The following is a 25,932-nucleotide window of genomic DNA, read 5'->3' on the forward strand; positions in this document are numbered from 1 at the left end:
CCATTCCACAGTATATCTTTATTGCAAAAAAGTCAACATGCATCTTAGAAATTCAGACCGTAATCAATAAAACATTACATATATGAATTTAGATGTATAAACAGTTAGAAATTCAACAATATCTCCTATTATACTATTACACAAGTTCACAATTTGTAAAAACTATAGTACAAGTTTACTATACACCAAGAGGAACTTCATTCCTTTTCACATGATTTTGTTAAAAAAAAAAAAAAAAAAAAAGGAAAAATAAAAGTGTTTTCACAATAAGGAGGCAATTGTTTTCAGATTTATCTTTCTAGCTCTCATTTTGTTCTTTTTGCTTAGGCTAATTCAAGAACAAAAGGGAGGTAATTCTTCATAGCAGTTACATTCTTTTCTTATCACATACTCTTTCAGCATTTACACACTAGGTACAGACTGGTAACATCTAGTTACACATCACCTGTAAATCCACTGGCTGGTGTACACAAGTTAGTATTGATTAAAAATTTCACTCCCTGAAAGTACACATGAATTTAATAAAAAAATGTTACCATAAAAATAAAGCAAGTTGTACTGCCATGTTACTTATTAAAACAAAACCATCCCTCAAACAGTTTAACGCAGCCTGTCATACCCTACAATATGGGGAGAGCCACAAGCCTGGGAAAATGAAGGTCACTTTCAAACAGCTTTCCTCCTTCTTAAACACCAGAAGTCAGATACAGCTATACTGCCCATCACTTAAATTCCCAATAATTTAATAGCATGCTTTCAATACGCAAGCCAAGTTCAGAGGCACAACTCACTTTTGTAGCTCTGCGTTTAGAAATCATGTTTGGGATGTCACTCGAGGATTTATGTAAGCCTGCCTATGTGCACTGTTAAAGGGGGGGGGGGGGGAAATAAGGAAAAAAAAAAAAAAAAAAAAAAAGAAATCCTATGAAGCTCTCAAAAAATCATTAAAGCTACCGCACTCACCTCCCTCCTGTCTCGCTCAACTTGAACAGCCAGCACGACCGGGGGCAAGGGCAAATGTCCCTGACAGTGTGCCAGTCAGGTGTCACTTCAGAGCTAAAACCATATGAAAAGGAATCCCGTTCTACGTGTCTCAGACTACTGCAATTTTTCCTACAGCTTCATTCGTTCATTGTAATTTTAATTTTCCAAATACAAAAATACAACAATTCTTATTGAAATCTATACGCTGGTAGTTTTAGTACACAAAAAGGCAAAATATTTACAAAATTATACAGTTTAAGAAAAAACTCTGTACAAAAAAAATATATAAATCCTTTTGTTCCCTCTATCTTTTGTTAAACTGTCAGGACTCAAATATGTTTGCTGCAATGTTTTTTTCAAAATATACACTGTCTGAGCCACAGACATTTAAAAAAACCAAAACGATTAGAGATGACGGGAGAAAAGCAAGACATTCTAAATATATAGGATTGGTTTCCCCTTGTTTCTCCATGTCTGTAATTTAGCCTCAGTATTAGCAGGGAAGTCCTAATTATATAAAGAACCGAGGTTTCAATGCGAAGAGGCAGAATACTGAAAGACATATTCCCTTCAACTGACAAGGAAACAGAAAATGATATGGTTTTGACTTTTGATACACCACAACGGCAAAAGGATAACAAAGTCAGGGGAACTGTAAACCCAAAGGCATGCTCAACTACATGTCGCTAGCCAGGTTCAGAGCCATTGTAATTTAAATTTTTGATGTATATTTTTCTTCAGTTGGGAACTCACTGGGAAATATACTGGTAAACTAATTATTCAAAAGAGGAGAGCATTTTTGCACCGACATTCTGTTTATTTTGTATAGAAATGTACATAAAATGTACTGAAAAGTGTACAGTACAAATGGACAGTCAAGGAAAATGCTTGCTGGGTAACATGTTCATGAACTGCAAGAGCTGCGTAACAGTTAAGATACACGGCTCAAGTATCTGAACTTGTTATCCTCATTCCTATCATAATACACGCCATTATGGGGTGCGGGTGTGTTTTTAAAATGGTACAACAATAAGGCAACCGAGAATGTAATGGTGTTCATCTTAAATGTGTCAACAAAACTATACTCGGAGATAAATTAATAACCTTCCAAACCAAACCCAGCTCTGAACACTCCTCTGAAGACTCATCACTTACAGCGCTGGTTTGATGCCAGTCTTTGAGCAGGACACTGACATTCTATTGGCTAAAAAGCATTTTGCTCTGAACACTTCATGGATTTGGTTTGAACATAAACAGCTGGTAACAGGGTGAGGAGGAAGAGTTGCTACTGGCTGGTAGGCAGTTGCCTGCTTAGTTGTTTTCCTTTTTGAGGAAGTGTGAAACTCATTACATTCATGCTCACAAATACTGAAATGCAGTAAACAGTCTAACTTAAACTTGCACCTTAAACTGAAACTACAGAATAAAATCAACAGCGAGTGAAAATTCACTCGAATACGTGTCATTGCTGATGTTTTCTGTGAAGCAGAATTTGAAGAAACAGAGTGAACTGGACAATACTACAATACCCTGTTAAGTTGTTTCTTCCATCTCCTCTCACAAAAGGCAGTAGAACACAGAACCTGTGTGGCTTTCAAACATATTGAAATAAATGATTTATGAATCTAGCCACAAATAATCCCTACAATAAGTGATTCCACACGGAACAAAATGCTACCCTTTTTCAATTAGCAAATGAGGCAATTTTTTTCTTTCATAACATTTAATGAAAGTTTGCGTCTTTCCCCTATCCCCATAATATTGCTAAATAAAACCTGTAATATCTTTTCAATTATAAACTGACAAATCAATCACATATAAAAAACCCAAAACAAGGTAATACAGGTGACACAAGAAAATACTAGTATTTCCCCCCCACCCCTCTCCTCTCTTTTTATCCTTCTTAAATAGAAAAAAAATCACCACCTTGGTGAGCTTGATAATTATGTAAAAAGTTACTGGGCCTTTGGCTAGCTTAGTATCACAGCTCTATATCCGAAATGTTTTTATAACAAACTTTGCTCACTTTAAATCTTGTGGTTTGAAAAGAAAGTAAAGCTTTTTTTGGCTTATCAACTTCCTTAAATAAATGTTTAAAGGATGTAGCTTGAACTACATTCCTAAAATTATACATTTCCAACATCAAGTTTCATCTTCTCCAAGAACGGGATTCATCCTCATCTTCGTCGTCATCATCATCATCTTCGTGCAAAAATAAATCTGAGGTTTCAGTCTCCTAGATGAAGATAAAACATAATTTTAAAACAGTAAGTTCCATGCTGTATCCTAGGAAACTTGTCATGCAATGCAGCATCAGCTGTACTTTACATCAGGTTCTTATTTACCACGTATCTCACTTAAAAGCACACAGTTACATTCATTTTTACGGGAAGAACAGCAGCCTCACACATCAGGAAAGGAAAAGAAAGCAGGAATAAACAACCACCCACCCTCTCTGAAACAACAGTTTTCTGTTAGATGCCTGCACAGAAAAACCTTCAAAAGCTTAAATGTGTTCATCATTACAGGAAAGAATATACGTAACTTATCCTATAGTGGAGCATTAATACTGTGAAGTAAAAAGATGAGCAGCCTGCATATAGAGGATGTTAGGTTTATTTTCATACTTGACAGATCAACAACTCAACCAGAAAGTTTAGGGTTTCCCCCCCCCCCCTTTTTCCCTTTTTTTAAAATGTACTATTCAAAATGAGTTAAGTTTCTGGTTTGCAGACACATCTTTCATGAAAATTCTTCAGTAAACAGAAAATTGTATCCCAAAGAACTCTTAGCTGTTAGATTCCTAGAAGAGTGATTTAAGTTATTGACGTATTTTCATACCTCTTCCTTAGACTCCTCTTCCTCAATTTCTGTGGACACAGAAGGTACCTTAGGTTTGTACCATGATATCTGTAGCCTTCGGTCTTTGAACCGGGATCCTTGGTTAGCAGCCTAGGTTGTATTTTAAATGAACGTATTTTCAAAAAGACATCAAGTAAAGAACTTTTAAAATCAACAACAATAAGCCTGACCTAGCGAACATCATGCAGGTGCACACTTGAAGATCTCAAGCATATAAGCCACAATCACCTGCTTTGGTCTTCTGAGAGCAACTTCATTCAAACCTGAATCTGCTAAATAATGCTCATTTATCAGTGGTCTGGAAAGATTAACAGGGCTCCAAATTGCTTGTGACAGAGCCCATATCAGCGAAGGACCAATGTTACTATTAAGGTAAACAGGAGGTATTTGCCCCTGTAACGATGCTTCATGCAGTGGCAACAAATACTCACACTATCTAGCTCAAAGCAGTGGGATCAAAGCCTGCTAAATTTTAAAACACAAAGCTTTGCAAACACAAGAAGTTAAAAATTCTGATTTTAGAACCGTTAAAAAAATATATCCATTATTCTACTTACATTCTCAGCTTCTGATCGAGACTTAAAAGTTAGAACAACACTTAATGGGGAATCCTCTTCTTGAAGGTCTTCAATATCTCCAAATTTCTATGAGAGAAAAATCTGTTAAGAACAGTGGTAATATTCTCCTCTGAAAACACGATCATTATGTGCTAAAGTTGCAGTGTATTGAAGTGCCACTGAAACGTCTTTTTTTTTTTTTGGACAGAAAAGTGAAAGCCAGAGGAATCTCAGCTGTGTCATCCAGCAATATGGCAGCGCTTGTACCTCTACTTTTGGGCAAAAGCTCAGATTTTTTGTTATTCTAATAAGCAGAGCTTAATTTTGCAGGAGGAAAGGGAAGCGTATTGATTTATACCTCAGAAAGTAATTATTTGAATTTACTATTTCCCTTGTTCTCTTCTGCTTTCACTGTTGAACTTCTTTAGACCTGTTAAACAAGTCCTTTAAAGCTCATTAATTTGCAAGAGATTTCAGTAACAGGAATCAAACTTTGCTATAGAGCTCCTGAATACTTTCTGTCAGTATACTATAGGAAGGAGGAAAAAAGTATTATCTAGTATGGTTAAATTAAAAAGTTTGCATTTTTGCTATTTATGTATGGCATAATGGTGAAAACTGGAATGACCACAGCAATGATAATTAAATAGTAAAAAAACCCACCCCAAAACAAACAAAAAAAGGATTTATGCATGGAGTACAAGCAGTACAAAAGAAAACCATATTGAACTTTGGATTTAATATGAATAACAGAAGAAAAGTAGTTTAAAAGCCAGTAAGATAATAGCTTTAGTAACAGCACTAGCTGCTTGTAAAAATTTTTACTGGTTTCAGCAGCTAAGACCAGCTAAAACTTTTAAAAACACGAAGTCACTCAGAAATAGAATTAAAACAAAGACCTTTTTAGAAAAGGCACTCTGGTGCCCTCTTAGGACTTCTCCCAGGGTTCATAGCACTATTATTACACCATAAAGCAGGTTGTTCTTTTTGATCAAACTACACAACATTTTTCACTGAATTACCTAATCAAATCAGTAATAGTGGCCTCTAAGCTTTTGGTAAGCAATGAGGCCAGAGTAACAGTTCCCCAAAGAGCAAAGCTTACCCCACTGTATGAAGAACTGTAAAGTTCTCTTTTCCCACTCAACCCAGGAACAAGCAAGCTTTCAGATTACCAGTTCTCTCCAGAACTCTATTGCTTTTCTGATCCAGCTCTAAAGGGTAAGATTCTACAAAATGAGTTTTCCATATCAGTCACTTGCTTTGCAAAGAGCATCCAGAAATATCAAAGTGACTTGATCAAGCTTAGCTTTCATGCTGGGTCTATTTATGAACTATTACATGACTTCTCCAAGAAGTTTACTAGCTTTGCATATGAAAACATTTCATTCTGGAAAGCACGACTGAGGGAAATTTAAAATCAGCTTTCCCTTTATTATGGTAGCTTACTTATGATGCTAAACTCCCTTGTTACCTTAACTTGCACACTAGCAAGCTACTTGCCCTACCATGAGTTTATGAAGAAATTTAACTACTTTGAAACTGATCCTCTGTTTAGCAAAACAGTGCTTTACTTCTTGAGCTAGAGAGAAACAAGATAAATGGTAGGAATTGCTAATCTGAAAAATAATTTGTAAACAGTGAGAGGCTGATAGGTATTTTTCATCCCTCTAACATCTGTTTTGAACTACTGTAATGCAGAATTAATACGAGTAAGCTTTTTAGCTTTACCCATTAAAAGAATCTATTTATAGCTGCTTTGCAGTAGCTGCTCAAAGACATTACATTTACATCCTTGACAACTCTTGAAACCGTTTGCTTATCCACAGCCTGTTCCATGAATTCAGGATGAAGTCTTTGATTTGTTTGCACTAACAGAAACAGACTTGCATCTTCAAGATTTTGGAAAAGAAAGTGTTATTTACAAAGATCTTAGCATGCCTCTCTTCGCAAGTAAGCACATATCCTGGGTATTGGTTACCTACTTAATCTCAGATTTATAGTTTGGCCACGATTCTTCTCTTCAGGTTTTTCTTTTTTTAATGTGACCTCATACTTACAGAGAAGTGCTGTAACAATTCATCTTTTTCTTCTTCAACGAAGCCTCCAACTGTTAGTGCTTTGGGACGATGATCCACCACCATATGATTCAACATGCCTCTTCCTCTCGCACCACGACCCCGTCCTCGTCCTCTTCCTTGGGCTGGCACTGTCTTTCCTCGACCAACAGGCAAAATGCCTAAACGGGCAGCCTGTTAAAGGTGGCAAATAATGTACAAAACCATCCTCTGTTTAAACGGATTTAAAAAACATTTAAATATAAATATATTAAAAGCATCAATCCAGACAAACTCACCTCTACTTGTAACTGATTTAGCTTTTTTCGCAATTCAGTTGTGTCTTCGCCAGATGAAAGCCTCTTATGAAAGTCCAGCTCTGCATCTAAAAGTTCCTTTTGTGCCTTAGAGAAAAAGGTGCAGAAAGAGAAAACAGAAGGGAAAAGCAGAACTGTAATGAGTGCTTTTAATGTTTTGTTCCACTTCTTCAGCAATACATTTATGTAAATGACAAATCAGTACACAACATCCATACTTTCCCCTATATTCAGTTTAATTGCCACCATGCCCCTTTTCCAACCCATTTTTTGAAGGGCCCAGAATTCTCTGCTTCAGAATTGGAACAAGTTTGGATGTGCTACATGCAGAACTAGGTCATCAGAGTTCCTTAAAACCATAGCTCACTTGTCCATGGTTATCACTCAAATTCAAAACACTGCCTGGGAAGTGTTTTGATCTAATGTTGCTGCATTTTTAGGAGACAGTATTAGAAATAGTTACAAGAGACAGGTGGGTAAGTTATCTTGAGCAATCAATACCTCTGTCTTGGACTTTAATTTTGACGGTGTAGTGGCTGTAGATGATGTTTTTAGTTCATCCTTTAACTGAGATATTTTTCCTGCTAGCTCCTTTAAGGTCTTCATTATTTCTGCTCTCTCTTCTGGTTTCATGCTCTTGTTTTTCTCCAGCTTGGATATCAACATCTGTGTATTAATAAATGAGCAGAAATGTGAAATTCCAGGAAAACCAACACTGAACAGAAGAGTATCTACAAATTGATAATGTATTTACTAGAAGACATTCCAGACTTACTTTCTGGCATTCTATTTGTTTTTCTAACATCTCCTGCTTCTTTTTCCTCATGTCTTGTTGGAGTTTCATTGCCTCCTGTATAAGAAGAAAATCCTTTCAATCAGTAAACAGCAATCTAACATTATATGTACTCGTATATATCTTATTTTCTTCTTAAAGCTACAGAAGTGAAGGCTGTAATGAAAACTAGCAGTCTGCAAAATGCACAAGTGTATCTAATGCAGATGAAAACAATAAAAAGTTGCTAACTTCCTGCTGTGAAGTACTCTGCTAAATTTTTGCCCCTTTCTGAAGTCTCTTAAGAAATGTTTCCTATATTGCCATTTAAGTGTCTCATACCTGCAGAGATTAAAATCGGAGAAATGCCTTGAGCCAGAAACACACGTGACCAAGTGTGTCAAGTCACACACCCCAAAAAGGAATACCTCCATACCCATGATTTACCTACATGTACATTTGCAAGAAGTCTGATAACGATGACTAAACCCACACTAATGTAAAAAGTACACTGCAATTACCCTTCTTTGTGATGTACTTTGATCGCTATACTGTCAGTCAACCAATGAACAGTAGAAGTACCTGTTTTTTTTTAAGGGCTTCTTGCACATCATGGGGTTTAGACCCTGCACCAGGCTTCATAGGTGTCTTTAAGTTTGAAGAACTGTAAACCATTTTTGAGTGGCTTGTAGAAGTAGGAAACGTCTGAAATAATAAAACCACACAAACAAAAATATGTAATAGCATAAAATGAATGCGATACACTGCCAATGAATTTTAGAGGAATGTACGCTGTGAAAAATGACCACAAACTTCCATATTTGCACAACGAGACAAAAAGACCAAGGTAATTAAAACACACGCATAAAAGCATTGGTCTAGCAGTCAACTTGCTCAGAAGCAATCAGCTTAAATGCTTGTTAAAAGGCTTTCTGCAAAAGGTACTTTCTTTCCTTCTTCATCCGAAACACCCTCTGCATCCTGATATCCATTTGGGAAGATCACTGAAGCTGATCTTCTGCATCTGCATTATATTCAGCTTCGCACTCATAGTCCAACACCACCCTTTCTGATCAAATAAGGCAGCAAAAGTCACCCGTATACTTCCTTTCTTAAAAGGGGGACTTCTCTGTGGCCAAGAACACATGCTGCACTACAGTATCAGTGTGAATCAAGCAGTATCAACCTGAACTCTATGCAGAAGTATTCCATAAGCTTCTAGCACTACTGTTAAAACACAGCATAAACTGAAAAATCACTGGGAAAGCAATGAGATCACCAACAAAAAGTTGACATCACATATAGGCTGTCAAATTTTTTTACTATGAAGTATGGCCAAAAATACTTTATGCTACTTAAAATACTTTGTTTCTGAAGTCATTGTACCCGTTTTATATAAACAGCTAACAAAACTAGGAAGCAGCAACTGACCATGGGTGCATGGAACATTAGTGAAAAGAAACAGAACCAAGTGGGAACAATTTGCAAGTTCTATTTGCTAGTTCCAGCTCTGCTGACAGGCCAAAGCTTGAACTGAAAGCATGAAGACTGTCAGCCTTCACAAACGTACCTGAGAATCCTCTACTACAGCCCCAGACTGGCTTAAGTCAGGCTGGTTTCCACCTGCTGCTCCGAGGCGACGTTTCACTGGGACTTTATTAAGCACATAGGCACCAGATGCCAGTGGTTTATTCATCAGCTGTGCATTAATAGACATTAAAAAAATGAAAAATTATATACTTTGCTTTTTTGAAGTAGCAGTCATTTAGGAACACTGATAACCTTTACTGCTCAATCACTAGTTTACAATAGCACAGTACCTTTGACAGATTGCTATGCACGGTTACAGCTGGAGTTGCAGTCAGGGCTTGCTGCTGAAGGTGAAGTTGGTGATGAAGAGACTGTGTGGGTGTCTGCTGCTGTTGCTGCTGCAGCAGTGAAGGCTGCTGTTCACTTTCTCTGTGCCACAGTACCCTTATAAACCGATTGTTCAAAACTGCCTCTGTGCTGGAAATTGCCTTCCTAGCTTCATCGTTAGTTAAGTACTGAATGAGAGCAGCTTCGGGATCATTCTGGAAAGCAACCTAAATCAAAAAGTTCATTAGAATGCATTATTTCTCAAGGAAGAAAACATCTCAACCAGTAGCAAACAAATCTAAAGATCTCCAATGAGTGGGATATATAGTGGTATCAACAGCTCAAAATACAGGTAAAACATTCTACATAACTGAAACCAAGTACCTTTTGGCAAATATAACACGTACTTGCAATAAAATAGCATCAGATATCCAGAGCACTGTGAACTGCCACCATGGGGTATGGCAGAAGAGACCACAGTGTTGACTCAAAAGCTCTTTATTCTAGCCTCCTGAGAGACCACGGCTGTCCGAGGACGCACAATGTGAAGTTTCACCACATTCTGAAAGAAGCACTATCTAACAGTCCTGAATAAGACTATTTTTCTCTAAAAATGTATCACAGGAATAAAAACAAACTTTGGACTTTCTAGTATAATGACTGAGACAGCATGTTTTAAATGCATTACTTCATTATCGAGGTGCAGAAAGCACCACCGTATCTTTTGGGCTAAGACATAAAACGATTAACTCAATAAATACAGAAGCTTCCCAGGTATCTGTATTTTATTTAAACCCCTGAGGACTTCTGAGGCAACTGTTTCGTCTAGAAAAATAAATGGAAATTAAATGCTATTTTGACTGTGTAACTACCTGTGTTTTCTTACATAGTGCTTTTCCCCTTCTTACAGGGCAACGAACACCACTGAACTGGAGTCAGTTCTAGGATGCAAAGTGGTAATAAACTGATGCATATAACACTCTCCTGTAGCATCTTTGTCAAAATCCTGAGTATGAAATACTGTAGGATCATCATACAAGACAGAAAGTGTTAGAAGATATCTTGTAAAAAAGTTGCTCAAAACCTAATTTGGTTTAGATACCGTTAAACCTGTAAGCCTTTCAAATTTAGCAAGACTTCACAAAGGCAGAAGCCAATGTACTTGTACAAAATTAAGATGATAATAATACAGAGCAGATCAAGAAAAGGTTTCTTGGAATTTGATTACCTACTCTCCCAGTCAGCCTCCACTAAGAATGTGGTTCTGCTGCAATATTCAAGAAAGCTTCAGGGAAAATGAAGTACCCCCACTCAGGCATAAAAATCAAACTTTTTTTTTTTTACCTGAATGTTTACAATAGTTCCAAATTTGCTGAAGTGTTCATTGAGCTGTGTAATATTGTTCAATTCTGGTGGAATTTTTCGAACTTCTAACTTTGTATTAGTATACTGATTCTTTTTCAAAAATCCTGGCTTATTCTGGTTGTTATTTGCTTGCCTAGAGAACATGAGACCAAGATAGTAATTTAGACAGGCATACACATACTTAAGTAGGGCAGAAAATGTTAGCACATTTAACTTTTTCTCATAAAAAGTATATGCTCTAGACATTAACAAAAAACCCTCCTCCCACCATTAAACATTTAGTAGTAGACCAGATTATGGGGACACAGATTTTCTGTCCCAACCAGCTCAAATTACAGGGACTGGTGAATAGCAACATTCACAGCATTGACAGCAACAAATTGCATTCCAATTAGTCAACTGCAGTTGTTAATTCTTACTTTGCCAGCCACGGTTTCTTTAATGGTGGACATTCCATGCTACTTGGAGATCTTTTCCTGCTGTCTGGTTCAAGGACAACTCTAGTTACATTGCTGCTATTATTTGTAATGGGAATGGGAGGTTCAGTCTGGATGATAATATTGGCAGCTGGAGGAAAGGAATATGGCCTGTGTTATTCACCACACATCAATGGAGACATCGGAAAAAATGGTCATTTAAACAGCAAAATAGGGTTGAGTTTAGAACCATAAAAATTAGGAAGACTTTATCAAGTTGGTCAGTTTTGTTTCCAAAGTTACTTCAAAGATCACTGCTAGCCTATCTAAACAATGTGGGGAAAACAAACATTTAGCCCAGCGAGCAGAGATGAGATTTTGACTTTTAACATTAGTATTAGCTTGAAGAAACAAAGCTAAAACTCCACCTTTCAGGTACTGAAAATTGAGATTCTGCAGGAAGAGGGGGAAAAAAAAATTTAAAAAAAGGGAGGAAAAGAAACAAGGCTAGGTTCCCAGACTTCTGCAATGTGGCATGGGCTGAATAAACAACTTTCCTTGTATTAACCCTTGACAGTCAAAAACCAACCAAGAACCCACTCCTCCCACTGCTATCCTCTTGTCACCCGTCCATCCAGTTTTCAGAAACAAACTGTCAATTAAGTACAATTACAGCATGAAATTATACTCTGAGACATTAAAGTTTGAAGCAACTTCTACAAACAGAAAGCTGAAGTGCTAGATCACAGTTTTCACTGTTTTTTTTATTTACAACCTTTTTAAGATTATGCTATTGCTGTTAGGATCCTGTGTATGCCAAACATTTAACTCCTAAAAAGAAGTCTGAGTTATAAGTTAATTTTCTATGGCTTTTATATATGTCAGAGTTCTGCTGATTACACTGGTGAGAACAAAGACTGGGCATTTTTGGGCATAGTTTTAATTTTACTTTGGAGGATGATTTTAGACTAAACCTTAGACACACACAACAAAGACAGTAAAACAAGTGGCCTGAAGCATCACCACTGAACATTCACCCATGCCTTACAACAGCAATGGGTCTTACAGAGAATCTGAGGGCCAGCAACAAAGCCCCAACCCTGCCTTTATGATGTCTGTTAAGATGCAAACAGCAACAGCAATTTCTGCAATAATACTTAAACACATTCTTTACAGGATGAGTCACTGGAAGGAAATATTGGAAAAAAAAATCCACTAAATAACAAACACTGAAGTGCAACAGTAAACAAAGAAATTTAACAATTTTTTTCTTTTAAGGATCAGGGTGGGGAAAGCAGGATGGAGAAAGAAAGTTATACAAACAGAATAAAAATTCTTTAAAGAGCTGTGACTTGTTCTCTCCCCTAAAAGATATTTTGTACATGTCACCTCTAAGAGACTACATCTACATCCATACAATTAAGGATCAGAATTACTTAAATGCAGACTGGGATTTCAACCAACTAGGAGAATTAGAATGCTATCTAAAATGTTCATTTTTGAGAGAACATCTGTCTGACAGAGTCAGACCAAGTACAAAAAACATGCCATAATAGTTTTCCTCCTTATTACCATCATAACGGCTGAGCCACGTATTGTAGATCACCACCTCTGTGCCCCGGGTCCGAAACATACCCTTGGCTACTATACTACTTAAAGCCACCTTTCTACACCATTTTCCTTTCTAGAAGCACCCAGCACCTGAAAAGTGCCTTCACAGGCTAAAGAGGAATAAAAATCCAACCAACCAATCCCCCCACCCCAACCTGTAAGTTATTTATTATTATCCCAAGCAAGTGGTTATTTTTGAGAAAAAGGCCGCTTTGACTTTAATATGGTCATATTAGCATTTTTAAAAAGGTAGAGATCTCTGAAAATTTTTCTGAAATACTAGAACAGTGAGAAAAAAATATTGCTTTCAGCCTGAAAAAGGGGAAAGTAAGTGTTGACCGCCTTGGACAAAAATAGCAACAGCAATGACTAGAAACCCTTCCTACCTCTTGGATTTGTATCCATCTCCCCAGATGTTAGGCCAATTAGATTTGGACGCTGCGTTTGTGCTCTTGTAAAGAACTGTCGATACTGAGATCTACCAGCACTGGTAATACTAGGAGCTTCAGGGTTATAGCCATCTGGCTCATATGTATCTATAAAAAAAGGAGAGAAATGAAAGAGTTTTTCAAATGAGTTTAAGACTCAGGGTTAATTTTCCTTTAAGGAAATGCATGATGTCCAAGAATCAGAAGTTGTTTTGGATGAAGAGAAGAGAGAAAAGGGGTCGTACAGCCAATGTGTGTAGCTATTTAAAACCTTCAACTGAACTTTATGCCCAAGTCGGGGGGGCATATTCTCTTAGGGTTTTTAATCTGTTATTGTTTGTCAAAAGCGCACACATCACAATAATTGAGTATTGCTGATGAGCTACCTGAAGAAGGAACATGGTGTCTATATGACAACCTTCACAACGTCTGACAATGTTTCAAGGGAAGCAACAGAAGATTTAGTTTGAGCATTTATTCTGTAGGGCCTAAGATGCAAACAGATTTTCAGTCTTTGCTGCCCAACAGTCTAGTTCACTTCAGAAAAAGATTTTTGGGGAAGAACATATTTAAATTATTCCAATCAACGAAAGCTGAGAAATCAGGTAATTTGACCAATACTTAACTATTAAATTCTCCTAATTTTTGTAAAAGCGAGATCAGCTGCCTAGCTCCAGTACTAGTAAGGTACTAATGATTATTTTCACTAAAAAGGGGTAACCATGAGAACACAAGATGACAGAATTGACTCTTATTGTTCCTCCAGCCCAAGGTCCAAATCAAGGATGATGCATTTTTTCAACCATAAAAAGGAAAAGCTATACAAGAACGAATAAAGTCTATGAAAAGCCTCCACAGAAACACACTACATCCTGGAACAGAAATGAATGCCTATACAAGGGAACTTGATAGACTTGAAGCACTCTAAATTTACAGCGCCTTATTCCATAACAACAATGAAGACCCTACAATTTAAAACAGATGCCCCAGAATTTCAATGCTGATGTCATACAGTTTAGTTTCAGACTCTGCCAAGAAGTTTCATTAACCTTGCATGAGCTGAACCGCAAGTTCCTTCTCCGCGATTGGCATACAATTGATTGCAAGAGGGCAACCAGCAGTTGTTACTGTTACCAGTCCCAGAACAGGACACAAGAATCTCCACAGATGTTCTTGAGAACTGAGTTATGAAGTGTAACTGAAGTCAGTGATGCCCTGCCAGCTAAGATGGACAGTTGCCCATTAGAAGCTAAGTTCTGAAGCCGAAAGAATCTGATGGTGACATCTAAATGCCTGACAGCATTTGGAGATAATTTAACAGATAGTATCTAACAAGATATTTGAGAGACTGAAGTTCCAAAAAGCATGGAAGTCACAAAGGAAGTGACATGGATCATGAACTAGAGCCCTACTTTGAATAAAATTCAGAATATTTATGGGAAAAAAACCCAGACAGGAAGATTATAAAACACTGAGATTTAATTATTTAGCTCATATAAAACATGGAAATGCCATTACTCCTCTCACTATCAAAAGAAATACAGACTTTGATTTAAATCAAGCAATCTAGGACTCTCCAGGTGTTCTGCTACTTCCCCTAATAAAAACCCACTTCTAAAAAATTTGAGCTCTCTTAAGGAGATGGACATGTTGAAAGCCATCTTTTTATTTTTTAAATTAGAATGCTAGAACCAAGTTGATTCTGGAAAAAAAGACAGAAAGAAAGCAGTAATGTATATGAAGACTGTAAAGACTATTGTGATACACAGCTAAAAATCAAATAAAAAGAAAATCTCTCATCTGTAGTAGCCAAAACCAGACAAAGACCAAGTTAAACAGTAATTACAGGTTTGCCAATCTATCTTTTGCCTACCCATATTCTACTAAACAACGTGAAGATGAACGGATCCCTGTCTTGGATTCAACAATCTTATTGCTTTGAGCATATGAAACCCAACCAAAGCTCCCCACAAATGATCTTTCCCAAGAGAGTGACAGAACACTCCTGCTATTTCACACAGTAACTGCAGATGATGGACTGACCGCAAGGAAAGCCATCAGACTTCTTTTTAGATTTGTATGTACTGGAGGAAGACTGAGATAATCTGTCTAATCTTCTAATCACACATCAACAGAGGAATTTTAAAATTTATATCTCAAGCAGATTAAAAAAAAAAAAAAAGTAAAATTTGCTTACGTTCTGATACTGTATACAGTAGGTTCTGGGGTAAAGGAGGAGGTAGTCTTGCTCCTACGGGTGCAAGACTGGGCACTGCACTCGTCCCAGGCTGGTCACGATTATTTATCAAACTTGACTGTGTTAAAGGTGGTCCTACAATAACATCGTAGAATAGATCACTAAGACTTAGAACTCCATAGATAAATTATGCAAACAATTCAATGCAATTTGTTTATGACTTGCTATGAACAAGGTCAATTACAAATATTTACAATCCCACTACAGTAAAATAAATTGAGAAGCCCTGTTCAGAAGTTACTCTAATTCCAACACCTCTTTTCTTTCCCAGAAAGGACAAAAAAAAAAGTGTCTCCTCTTCCCCAGAGATTAATTACTATTAGAGCTTGCATTAACTAAAACACCTCCTCCCTCAGCAAGACCATGGAGAATCAAGGCTTGCTCAGAGCAAGAGATTGTATCAGCGACATTTAGATTACCGTTTTAAAACAAGAACTACAGGGCAAAAAGCATTTACAGACAAGAAATTTATCTAGCTATTTTTGCTTTGCTTGCACCATATACAAATACACACATTCCTACTTACAATATGCCCAAAAAAGGACGATGAGTTTACTACTCAACCTATCAACACACAGCTGCAATGAGGGAGCACTGTCAGTTCACTCCATAGCAAGCCAATTCTGCCCACTGAAAGGCTCATGCAAAGTTTAGTGTTAAACCTACATGAAATTATTTCTCATCCCATAACTGCTGCTATTTGACGCAACTATCACTGCATGTATTGTGTTACTGGAATAGAGTAACCACATCTCTAATACTCTTTTTCTTCATATAATTTACATTGTAAGATACAGTAAGACAACAGAAAAGGCTAAACATCACAGAGATCACTGTTGAGCTAAAATTGATCTTAGATGTATCAATTATGTACTGCTTTTTAGTAGCAGATAATATAGCACAAACACAGAAGTTTATTAGAACTTTTAGATTAAATCTTTTTTTTCTTAATGCATCAATGTTAAAAGCTAGTAATCCAATTGTCAGTGATCAATCCAAACACCAGCAGGGTTATGAGATAATCTGAAAGAGACTCCCCTCCACTTCCCCATCCAATTTAACTAATTCAGTTTGGAGTGCTAGGGAACATAGTATTTTACAAACTATTTTACAGACTTACTTTGGCAATATTTTGAATAGAACATGGCTAGCAAAGCAATTTGAACTTATTACTTCGAATACACATGGATTTCCTAGAAAGCTATCATTTTAACTTGGTAACAAAGAAAGAACAATGTTTTTACTTACTTGGTACAGGAAGCACAACAGGAGGTGGTGCCTGTGGATGAGCTTGTGGAACTGGTAACCTCATGTTACGAGCTGGACCTGGCAAAGGGGGCAGAAGCATACCAGGAGGAGGAGGAAGTCCCGGAGGTGGTGGAGGAAAAGGAATCATACTTGGCAAGGAAACTTCATCTACTACTAAAGGATCATTTCCATGATCAAACTGGCAAAGGTCACCAAGCACACAAAATCCTCGCTCTGCAAAACAGGACATTTAATAATCTTTTTAGGAAAAAAATTAATAAATTGTCAAGTGATTTGTAGCATCTCAGTTTCTGCCAGAATTTCTTATTAAAGAAAACACTCTATCACTGATCCAACATGACATTATCAGAAGAAGTTTCAAAGTAATTCAAATTTGAATAATCTTCCATAAAAGCATACAAACCTACATACATCCATCATAAAAGCTATGGGAAAAAAAAGTCAGAAGTATCATCTGTTTTATATTAAACACATATACTACAATCTTTATCAGAACTGCCAGTGGTTGAGATATTTGCCAAGCTTATACACAATTATGAAAAAACTTCACATGTTCTTATCCACCAAATAAACTGCTTCCAGAAAGACTAGTTGCCTCCCCAGTAAAATATAGGTCATACATGCATCCTTCCCATACAAGGTATATTCCACATGCTATTGCATTTTGACTTGCTGCCTACATTTAGTGAACACCTTAAAAAATGAAAGGTCACAGAATAATTGAAACAAGGTGTGAAACTGAAAACTAAGAAAGTTTACCATCATAATCTCGACATCTTCTTTTAGGAGGAGGGTTTCTGCCAAACGAACTGGGATTGCTATGATTGTTATAGTAATTTGACCAGCTCTCTGTTGTGTTTTCAAGATGGTGCGCAGGTGCAATTACAGTAACAGCACTGGGAATAGATTGTGCAGATGAATACTGTTCAGTAGATTTACTGGGAGACACAGAAACTGGATTATATGAACCTTCAACATCGTTTCTTTCACTCTTGAATTTTGATCTCTCCCGGTGCTCTGTTTTAAAAAAAAAGTTAGGCAAAGTCTTCACACTTCGTTCTAATGTAACAGAGCTTTGAGAAAAAGACAATACACAACAGTATAAACATTTCCTTTAATATTCAGTACTCTGCATGTTAAACTGTTCTTGAAGGAGCTTAGCCTTATCAACGGAATAAAACCTAGATATAATGTAAACAGGGTTTTAACTTCAGAAAACTAAATGTTTTTCTTTGCAAAATATGCATTCATTCCTCTAGTCCTTATTCCATTCTGGATTACAGCTTCTTTCTCTTTTAAAGTAGGAAGAGGGAGGGGAAAGCCTGAAACAACAAACCTACTCCATGTCCTTAACTAAGGTGGTCTCAATGCATGTTGGAATCTGTTGTAATCTGCATCTCTTAATTATCCAACAGCCCTGAATGAGCCCTAAAAGAACAATGAATCACATAATAACCACCATCAATTACAAAGAAACCTTCTCTAAAAAATACACAGTAACAGAGTGAAAGAGGGTAACACTATTTTCCAAAAAGATAGGGTTTGTGTGTGTGTGAAAGAAAAGGAGTCAACAGCTTTGTCAACAAACACAGCACAAACGTATCAGCTACTGATATCCACTGGTATACACCTGTGGATAAATTAAGAGGTTAGCAAAGAAGAAAACAATCCCCTTAATTGTTCTACTCTGAAGAACAGCCTCTTAATTAATAATTTCAGGAACACAAAGTTCTCAGAATTTACTCCAACTACTCAAGGACATCTACAGCCTGCTAGACCATACAGTATGTAGGAGCCACCTCACATCACTAGTGTTAGATATTCTCCTAAAGCAGCACCTTGGGTACTCACCAGCACTTCTGATTGTATCACGGTCTTTGCTTCTACCCCTACTGCGGCTACGACTTCGACTTAACCCTCTGCTTTTACTACGACTTTTACTCCTGCCACGTCGCCAGCTAGACTTCTCTCTGTACAAGTCACTCCTGTCATAGTATCTGTCATAGTCCCTCCATTTTCCATCATCTCTCTTCTTCTCTCTGGTTCTAGAAAAGACATATGTAGAATGTGCTTATGAAAAGAGAAACCAAATTAAAAAAAAAGCTTGCAACAAGTGACAATACTGTTCATCCCTCCCGTCCAATCTGGGCCGTCAAGTATTAGAGCCAGAATTTCACAAATTACAAAGAGAAGTACAGAATCTCAAAGCTGAATCACTTATTTGTAGAAAACAGCAAGGGGAGAACTAAATAGAATTGGAAAGGTGAAGTTAGATAATCAAAACAAAATAAGTTTTAAAAGTGATGCTGACACTGTGTGAATCCCCCCCCAACAATGCTTTTCATTTATATCACAAGGGAAAGAATGCAATTGATGACATTCCTAGGCACTAACAATTAAAAAACACTGTCAATTTTTTGGAAGAGACCAACTCGTGGTGAAGAGTTCTCGTGCACGTGACCAGCATACAGATAATACATTGAGACAGAGAAAATAGGGAGGAAATCATGATTTTTATGAAAAATCACTACCTATGAAGTAAAAAATCCACAGTTATAGATTGCCAGCAAATACAGAATAATATATTAATATTTTGGTTCAAAACTAACCTTTGTTCACTGGAATCTCCACGGCTTTTCTGTGGACTGGAATACTTCTTTTTCCTGCCATCGCGCTCTTCCTCAACTGACTCTTGAAAATTCTGTTTAACAGACAACTACCAATCAAGAGTATCACTTTATTTTTTTATAAATGAAGAAAACAAGACCAAAATTTAGTTCAAGGTACAGTTAGCATCCCGTAGAAAAACGGTATTTAGCCATTACTTGCACAGAATAGTTAAGCACTAGAAGTAATCAAGCACCAGAGGTTGTTGGGCTTTTTGTTTCAAATCTTCCAGGTTTTTCAGCAGAGGGGATGCCCCAACACCATACTACTATAATTTATTTTTTTTTTTTAAACAGGATTAATGAAAGACAGTTTCTCTATCCACTCTCATTAGTTAGAGTGAGCAATTCTACAAATGAAGTATTTTCTGAATCTTGTAACTGGAACACAACTAAGGAAAACTACTTCTCCAAGTAGGTATGTCACTAGTTTACACTTTGAAATGAATGCTTTAAAGCAAAAAACTGTTCACATGGTTGAACTAGTCACACTCCTTGCTAGCCTCAACAAAAGAGTTTTAGAAGTCTGTCAGCTATACCACTGCTGTAAATCACTTTGAAACTACTCTGTGCTTTTGCTACCTTTGCTACCATTTCACACTGCTTAGAAGTTACTGTAAATTTTAGTGGCTAAAGTTTACTTGCAATAATATTTAAAAGATTTTTTTTCCAATTAAAAAGGAGGGCCTCCTGCATCCTTGTTTAGGGCTATCTGGGCAAGGTTGCTACAAATATTCAAGACTTTGCTTGACAGGGCTCTAGATAGCTTAACCTAAGGCCCTGCTGTCAACACAAGTTGTATCGCATGGTATCTGGGGTCCCTTCCAACCTCAACTTAGCTATGATTCTGCACCGGGTTTCTGTCCTCCATTTGCAAGAATCCTGTAATACACTGAGCCATGTGATAAATCATCAAGGCCTTACTGATGTTGAAATAACTAATTCATGTCCTGATCCTGTAAAGTTGTCCCACAAAGCTGTCCTACATATCTTCTTTTGCCTCATCCCTGCCCCTCCCCTCATACACCCAAAAATTCCCACTTTCCCCCCACTGGAGCACTGACCAAATCAACAAAAGTAGTTCTAAAACACTTTTTCTAAATTACGACGGTACTTTTGAGAACTGATTGGAAAACTGTTAAAGTGAAAGCCCTATATAGTTGCAAATTACGAACTTCCATCACCAAAGCTACTTCCATAAATTTTTGTAATTCTGGGTTTCATCCTCAAAAAAAAAACCAAGAAAAAAGACATCAGAAAAGAAAGAAAAAAACTAAAAATAAGAACTTTAATTTAAATCAACTGATGAATCACATTCTGTCAAATGATGACTGTGTTCTGCACGATAATGTAACGCAGCCTTGTTTTGGTTGACTGACAGATTTCGATCTACAGCCATTTGCCACCTTCATGACCATCAGCCAGTTTTAACTGTGAAGACTGAACAAGTAACTCCAGCTAAGTCTTTCCTTGGTGTTATTTTAGGCTCACAGACAAAAGCACAAATCTGAATACCATTTAGAGTACTTGTCAGAAAAAAAAAAGTTCCCCATGGTCCATTTATAAAGAGAGCAAGGTTCTGCTCTTAACACTGCATGACACACACATCCCTGGAGCAAGGGGAAAGGACCAGAATTTCATATATACTTTCTAACTTCACCTGCATCTTTTCCATAGTAATTAAACCACATATACGATCTGAAGTATATTTGCAAACTGTGATCAGAGTATAAGGAAATAAAGAACGTTTAATTTTATAGCAATTTTTTCCCCAGCACACACTCACAGCTGGTACATTAGGATGCTACAAACACAAAGAGGTCTCCTCCCTTGGACCAGCAACTCGTAAGGAAAAAACCACCTATCTTAGACAAATGATAGCAGAGGATTATACAATATACAAGTAATTTAGACAACTATGGAAATATTACTTCGCTTTTCCCAAAAACTTGATTGTTTTCATTTCTGTCAATAAAACTTAAAAACAAGAGAAAAGAACTGTTTGCAAATGAACGCTACCTCACTTTTAAAGGCAATTATCCCTTGTTATAGAGGCCACCATATTTCACTGATTTTTAAGGATTATAGAAAAACCTTGAAATAATTTCTATGCCTCCCAGAATATACAAAATTGGAAAAGGAAATGTTTTAGAATGTTTTTGCTTCTTCCCCCTCTCTTAAACCCTTCCAAATCATTACCAGCTCATAATCCCAGGGATGCCTGAATAGGATTTCTGAATGCTATTAATCCAGATTAAAGGTAGATTCTACAAAGGGATTTTAAAATGTTCTTAATGTTCTTATGTGAACAGTCATCTTCCATTTTTCTTCAGATGCACAAAGATTGTAAAGATCATTAGTCACAATAAAGTGATTTTTTCTTTCACATTTTGCCTCACAAATGTAGAGGATGGCTAATTTGCAAATCAGATACAGGTAGGCAGAAAAAAAATGATGTTACCTCCTCCTTGACTTCTTCTTTTTCCTGACCTGCAGGCTTCGCTTCTACTTTTGAAGGTTCAAGAGAAGGAAGATAACTCTTTGTATACAGACTTTCAAAAAGTTTATCTACAAACCCTGAAGTTTCTGAGGATACAGAACACAAGAAAATATTGTTACATACTGATTTAAGGGCATTGTTAGATTTACCAGAGAAGTACGGGGGGGGGGGGGAGTGTCATCCAGGTGGAATGCTCACAGCATCAGCATCGTCATCTTAGATTAATGAACATTAGTTCCAGTGATTACATTTGTGGAACTTGAGGTTGTTTGTTTAGACAAAGAAATTCATCAGGTATATGAAAGAAAGAAATGGAGACTTTTCCTTCAATCACATTTACAACTTTGAAGTGTTCTAACGGGCAAGAATGATCATAACATGATTAAGGAATAAATCCACAGTTATTCCATTAGCTACAGTTGCAGCCTCTTTACGGCAAATTTTGAGTATATCATTCACAGAAGACTAATCATCAGTTCAACATCAGATCACAAAAAAACCTGCACAATAACTTCCCCAGCGAGGGTCAGAATTTCAAGTGTTTAATGCTGACCAGAAGCCTGAAAGATCAATATAGACCAGGTTTTCAAAAAGTTACCAAACATCTGTCAGAGAAAATTCTGGCAGCACAACTGACACTTCAAAATGAAATTGCTACCTTTTGTTTCAGAGTATCTCCTCCGACCCACCATGAATGAGTCTAAGTTACAAAACTTCATCTTAAGATTATTATTATTTTTTTTAATCACAAGAGCTTATATTCCTTCATACTCTGTAAGAAATATTCAATTCATGGATTAAAAAAAAATATTTTGAAGGCAACAACGGTGCATCATCCTCCCTTCTCCCTCCTCCCCCTCCACCCCCCAAAATGAAAACCACCGAACAGATGAGGCAGTGGAGAGCACAGTACCTTTTTGCAGAAAGACATCCAGCTGATCAGCACAGAAAGCTTTCAGCTCTTTCTCAGGTTTGTCTTTCTTGACTAATGCCACAACATAGTTGGCTAAGGCTGAGGGGTCTGCATCACATCTATTAGAGAGAAAGAACCATTCTTGATTCTGCTGAAGTATGCCAAAACCTCCGTGCTAGACAATCAGTTACAGAAGAGCCACCAAAGAAAACCTGGCAACCATGTTGGATGCTTTTCTGACATCCAGCACCAACACAGCTGCACTGGGATGACTGGGCCAGCAAAGGATTTTTTTGTTTGTTGGGTTTCTTTTTCCAATTACAGAACAGTATTTTAGTTGCCTTGTGACAAGCCTCCCCCCCACCTGACAATGTTCCCCTTCTTTTGCTCCTTCCTGAGCTTTGTGCAGGAAAAACTATCATTCTTTTTTACAGAAAGATCCAATTCTAGGGCAACTGAGCAGATGCTATTTTTTCTTAACTTTCTGTGAGCGCAGCAACCCCACCAGGTATGACTCTACAAGAAGAGAAGAGTAAGTATGAGGAAAGTCACTGCACAATTACTGTGGAGTATTAAAGTGGTTTAAAAGTTAAACTGGATTTAAAATTAAAGCATTACCACCATCGAAAGTAGTCCAGAGAGATATATCACAAAAGCACATTTTAAATATGCACACAGATACATTCTGCAGCTTAAGTTACTGTGCCTATCACACTGGGCTTTTCCTTCCCCAGGGGCTACTTCTGTGCCTACAAATTTCACAATAATCCTTTAACACTGGCAAAATGGCTTAAAGGGGTGCAAATACTTGTATAGGTTCACTACCCAAGCCCTTATCTAGCTTCATGAAGGCCAAAGATAGCCAACTTCATGCAGCTATACTCTGCCACTAATCTTTAAATTGAATATTACTTGAGATTCCATTATTCAACTACTAGAAGAACACTTGAAAGTATGAACTAGATTTACAGCATTAAATGATTAAGCAATAGCTCTTCATTTTGCCGCTCTCAAAAGAGGCAGATGCAAGCTATCAGATGGTAGGTAGGAACCTAACAGTGGATGATGTGAAGATTTTTCTGTTTTTTTTAAGATTAACATTTAAGGAGGGAATTGTGTATTTTCTAAGAACACTAACTATGGAAATAGAAGGAAATGGCATACAGACCTCAAAATAATCTCAAGCGAAAAAAAAAAAATTCCAGAAAACAAAGTGCAAAAAGCCATGCAGCTCACAACTGGTTAGAGAAAATAAAAAACCTCAATGAGTAGCCAATCAAGCAGCTCTACTCCCAATTAGTTTGCTCCATTTCCACCATCCAATGAAAGCCATGTTAAATGACAATTTACAACAAATTATCGACAAAATTAACAACAAAGAAACCACAAATTTAGATTTTACAACTCTAACATGCACTCACAAAAAGAAATAAACTGTATGTAATGCATTCAGTTCAAATGCCCACATGCAACTTACTATAAACCTTCAAATTAAAATAAGGAGATGGTTTGTGACTTTATAACCATTCCTATTCCCTTCTTCATATACTAGTTTCTCCTAGATATTACATTAGGCATTACAGGAGCACATGTAAGGTGTGTACGCTTCTCCAGGTTCACCATTTTGTATTTTCACTGCTGAAAACTTGCCACTCAGGACCCAGTAGCAGATTCTATGATCCTCTGCCATGAACCCTCATCCCCCAACTCACATCCCTATAGTGCCGCTCAGATACCCAGGGAATGCTGGACAGCAAGACAGGAGGTCGGCTGGAATTAGCAGTGAAGGCGCAGGAGCAGATTTATGCTCCAGTCTAGAGAGACTTTCGACAGGATCTGACAAAGTACCAGAGAGACCCGTTATCTTAAGAAAAAAGGAAAGCCATGAAGAATTTTCAAAGGCCTGCTACTTAATGGCTACATATGAGTAGTTCCAAAACCTATCTAAAACCGAAAAGCAGAAAAATATCTGTGGAAATATTAGTTAACTACACGTTGTAAACGTATTTCTTGCAACTTCAAGCAGTTTTACTTCGGGGAAACTGTAAGGCTAGCTGATCACGGACCGGTGAGCTGCCTTTGGAGGACCCCCGCTACAGGCCAACCCTGGCACCCCCGGCCACACCCCAGTCGCCAGCACCCTCCGGGCAAGGCGCTTTTCGGGAACATCAGCTCCCGCTGCCCGCGCACAACTCGCCCGAACACTGTCCCCCCCCAAGCCCCCGCCTAGCGCACGGACCCCGCGCCCCCGGCCCCACCGCAGCGCCGCACCCCGCCGGCAGGCGCCCCGCACCCCGCTCGCCGGCTCGCGGCCGCGGTAAACGCTGCGCTACAGCCCAACGTTACGCGGCTGGACATTGAACTTCTACGCGGCGGCGGAACGGCGCGCGGCCCCGCACCCCGCCGGGCGCGCTCGGCGGCGCGTTCGCATGGAGGCCCAGACGCAGATTTCGGGACAAAAGGCCACGCTTGGCGCACCGGCCCTCGGTAAACCCCATCCCGCGGCCCCAGCCGTACACACGGGCGTCTCCCGTGAACGGAGAGCGCTCGGAAGCCCTGGCAAGCCGGGCAGCCCTGACGGGCCGGAGCCTGTCGCCTCCCGGGGCCTCCGGACGCGGGGCTGCCCCCGGCTCGGCGGGGCGAGGGAGGGCTGCCGGCGGGGCCCGGCGCCACACCGCCTTGCCCGGCTCCCGCGTCGGCCGGTGGACGAGCGCTGCCCGCCCCCCGTCCCAGCGGGCAGCCGCCTTCCCTCACGGCGGAGAGCCCTGCCCTACCGCCGCACCGCCGGCCGGGCTGGCCCTGCCCCCGCCCGCACTCACATCGGCTCCAGCAATTTGGCCAGCCAAGACTTGAGAGCGTCCACGTTCTCTATGATCATGATGGCCTCGCTGCTCCGCCCGGCTCTGCCCTACACCACCACCGCCGCCATCGCCGGGGCCCAGCCCGCTCCCCGCAGCCGTTGCTCGCCCCGGCCCCTTCCCCCCCGCCGAGGCCTAGCACAGGAACTAGCCGCCAGCACGCAACGCAACCTGCTGAGCTTAGCCGGGGCGGGTCTGGGCCTCCGCTCACCAATCAGAAGGCGGAGCTCATTCTCTGCGAGC

General features: G+C 38.7%; 1 protein-coding gene across 4 annotated transcripts; it reads right to left on the reverse strand.

Moving 5' to 3' along the window:
• Positions 1-232: 232 nt before the first annotated feature.
• RBM27 (RNA binding motif protein 27) lies at positions 233-25,856 on the reverse strand. 4 transcript variants are annotated; one of them, XM_055811838.1, is made up of 21 exons: positions 25,651-25,856; positions 22,832-22,950; positions 21,880-22,004; positions 19,362-19,453; positions 18,604-18,797; positions 17,512-17,769; positions 16,732-16,965; positions 15,424-15,558; positions 13,185-13,334; positions 11,191-11,338; positions 10,751-10,904; positions 9,370-9,633; positions 9,120-9,248; positions 8,132-8,254; positions 7,553-7,627; positions 7,279-7,443; positions 6,760-6,864; positions 6,464-6,655; positions 4,404-4,490; positions 3,826-3,936; positions 233-3,220 (listed from the first exon to the last, which is right to left on the reverse strand). In XM_055811838.1, exons 1-21 carry the CDS (start codon positions 25,707-25,709, stop codon positions 3,134-3,136), a joined length of 3,006 nt encoding a protein of 1,001 aa, XP_055667813.1. In that variant the 5' UTR covers positions 25,710-25,856; the 3' UTR covers positions 233-3,133. The 4 variants fall into 4 exon arrangements, with proteins under 4 accessions (XP_055667813.1, XP_055667812.1, XP_055667815.1 ...); XM_055811837.1 differs by having other exon boundaries at positions 19,362-19,468; positions 25,651-25,855; XM_055811840.1 differs by lacking the exon at positions 13,185-13,334 and having other exon boundaries at positions 25,651-25,855.
• Between the last annotated feature and the right edge of the window lie 76 nt (positions 25,857-25,932).

This window comes from Falco peregrinus, chromosome 8 (assembly GCF_023634155.1).
Source record: "Falco peregrinus isolate bFalPer1 chromosome 8, bFalPer1.pri, whole genome shotgun sequence".
In the NCBI taxonomy this organism is placed as follows: Eukaryota; Metazoa; Chordata; class Aves; order Falconiformes; family Falconidae; genus Falco; species Falco peregrinus.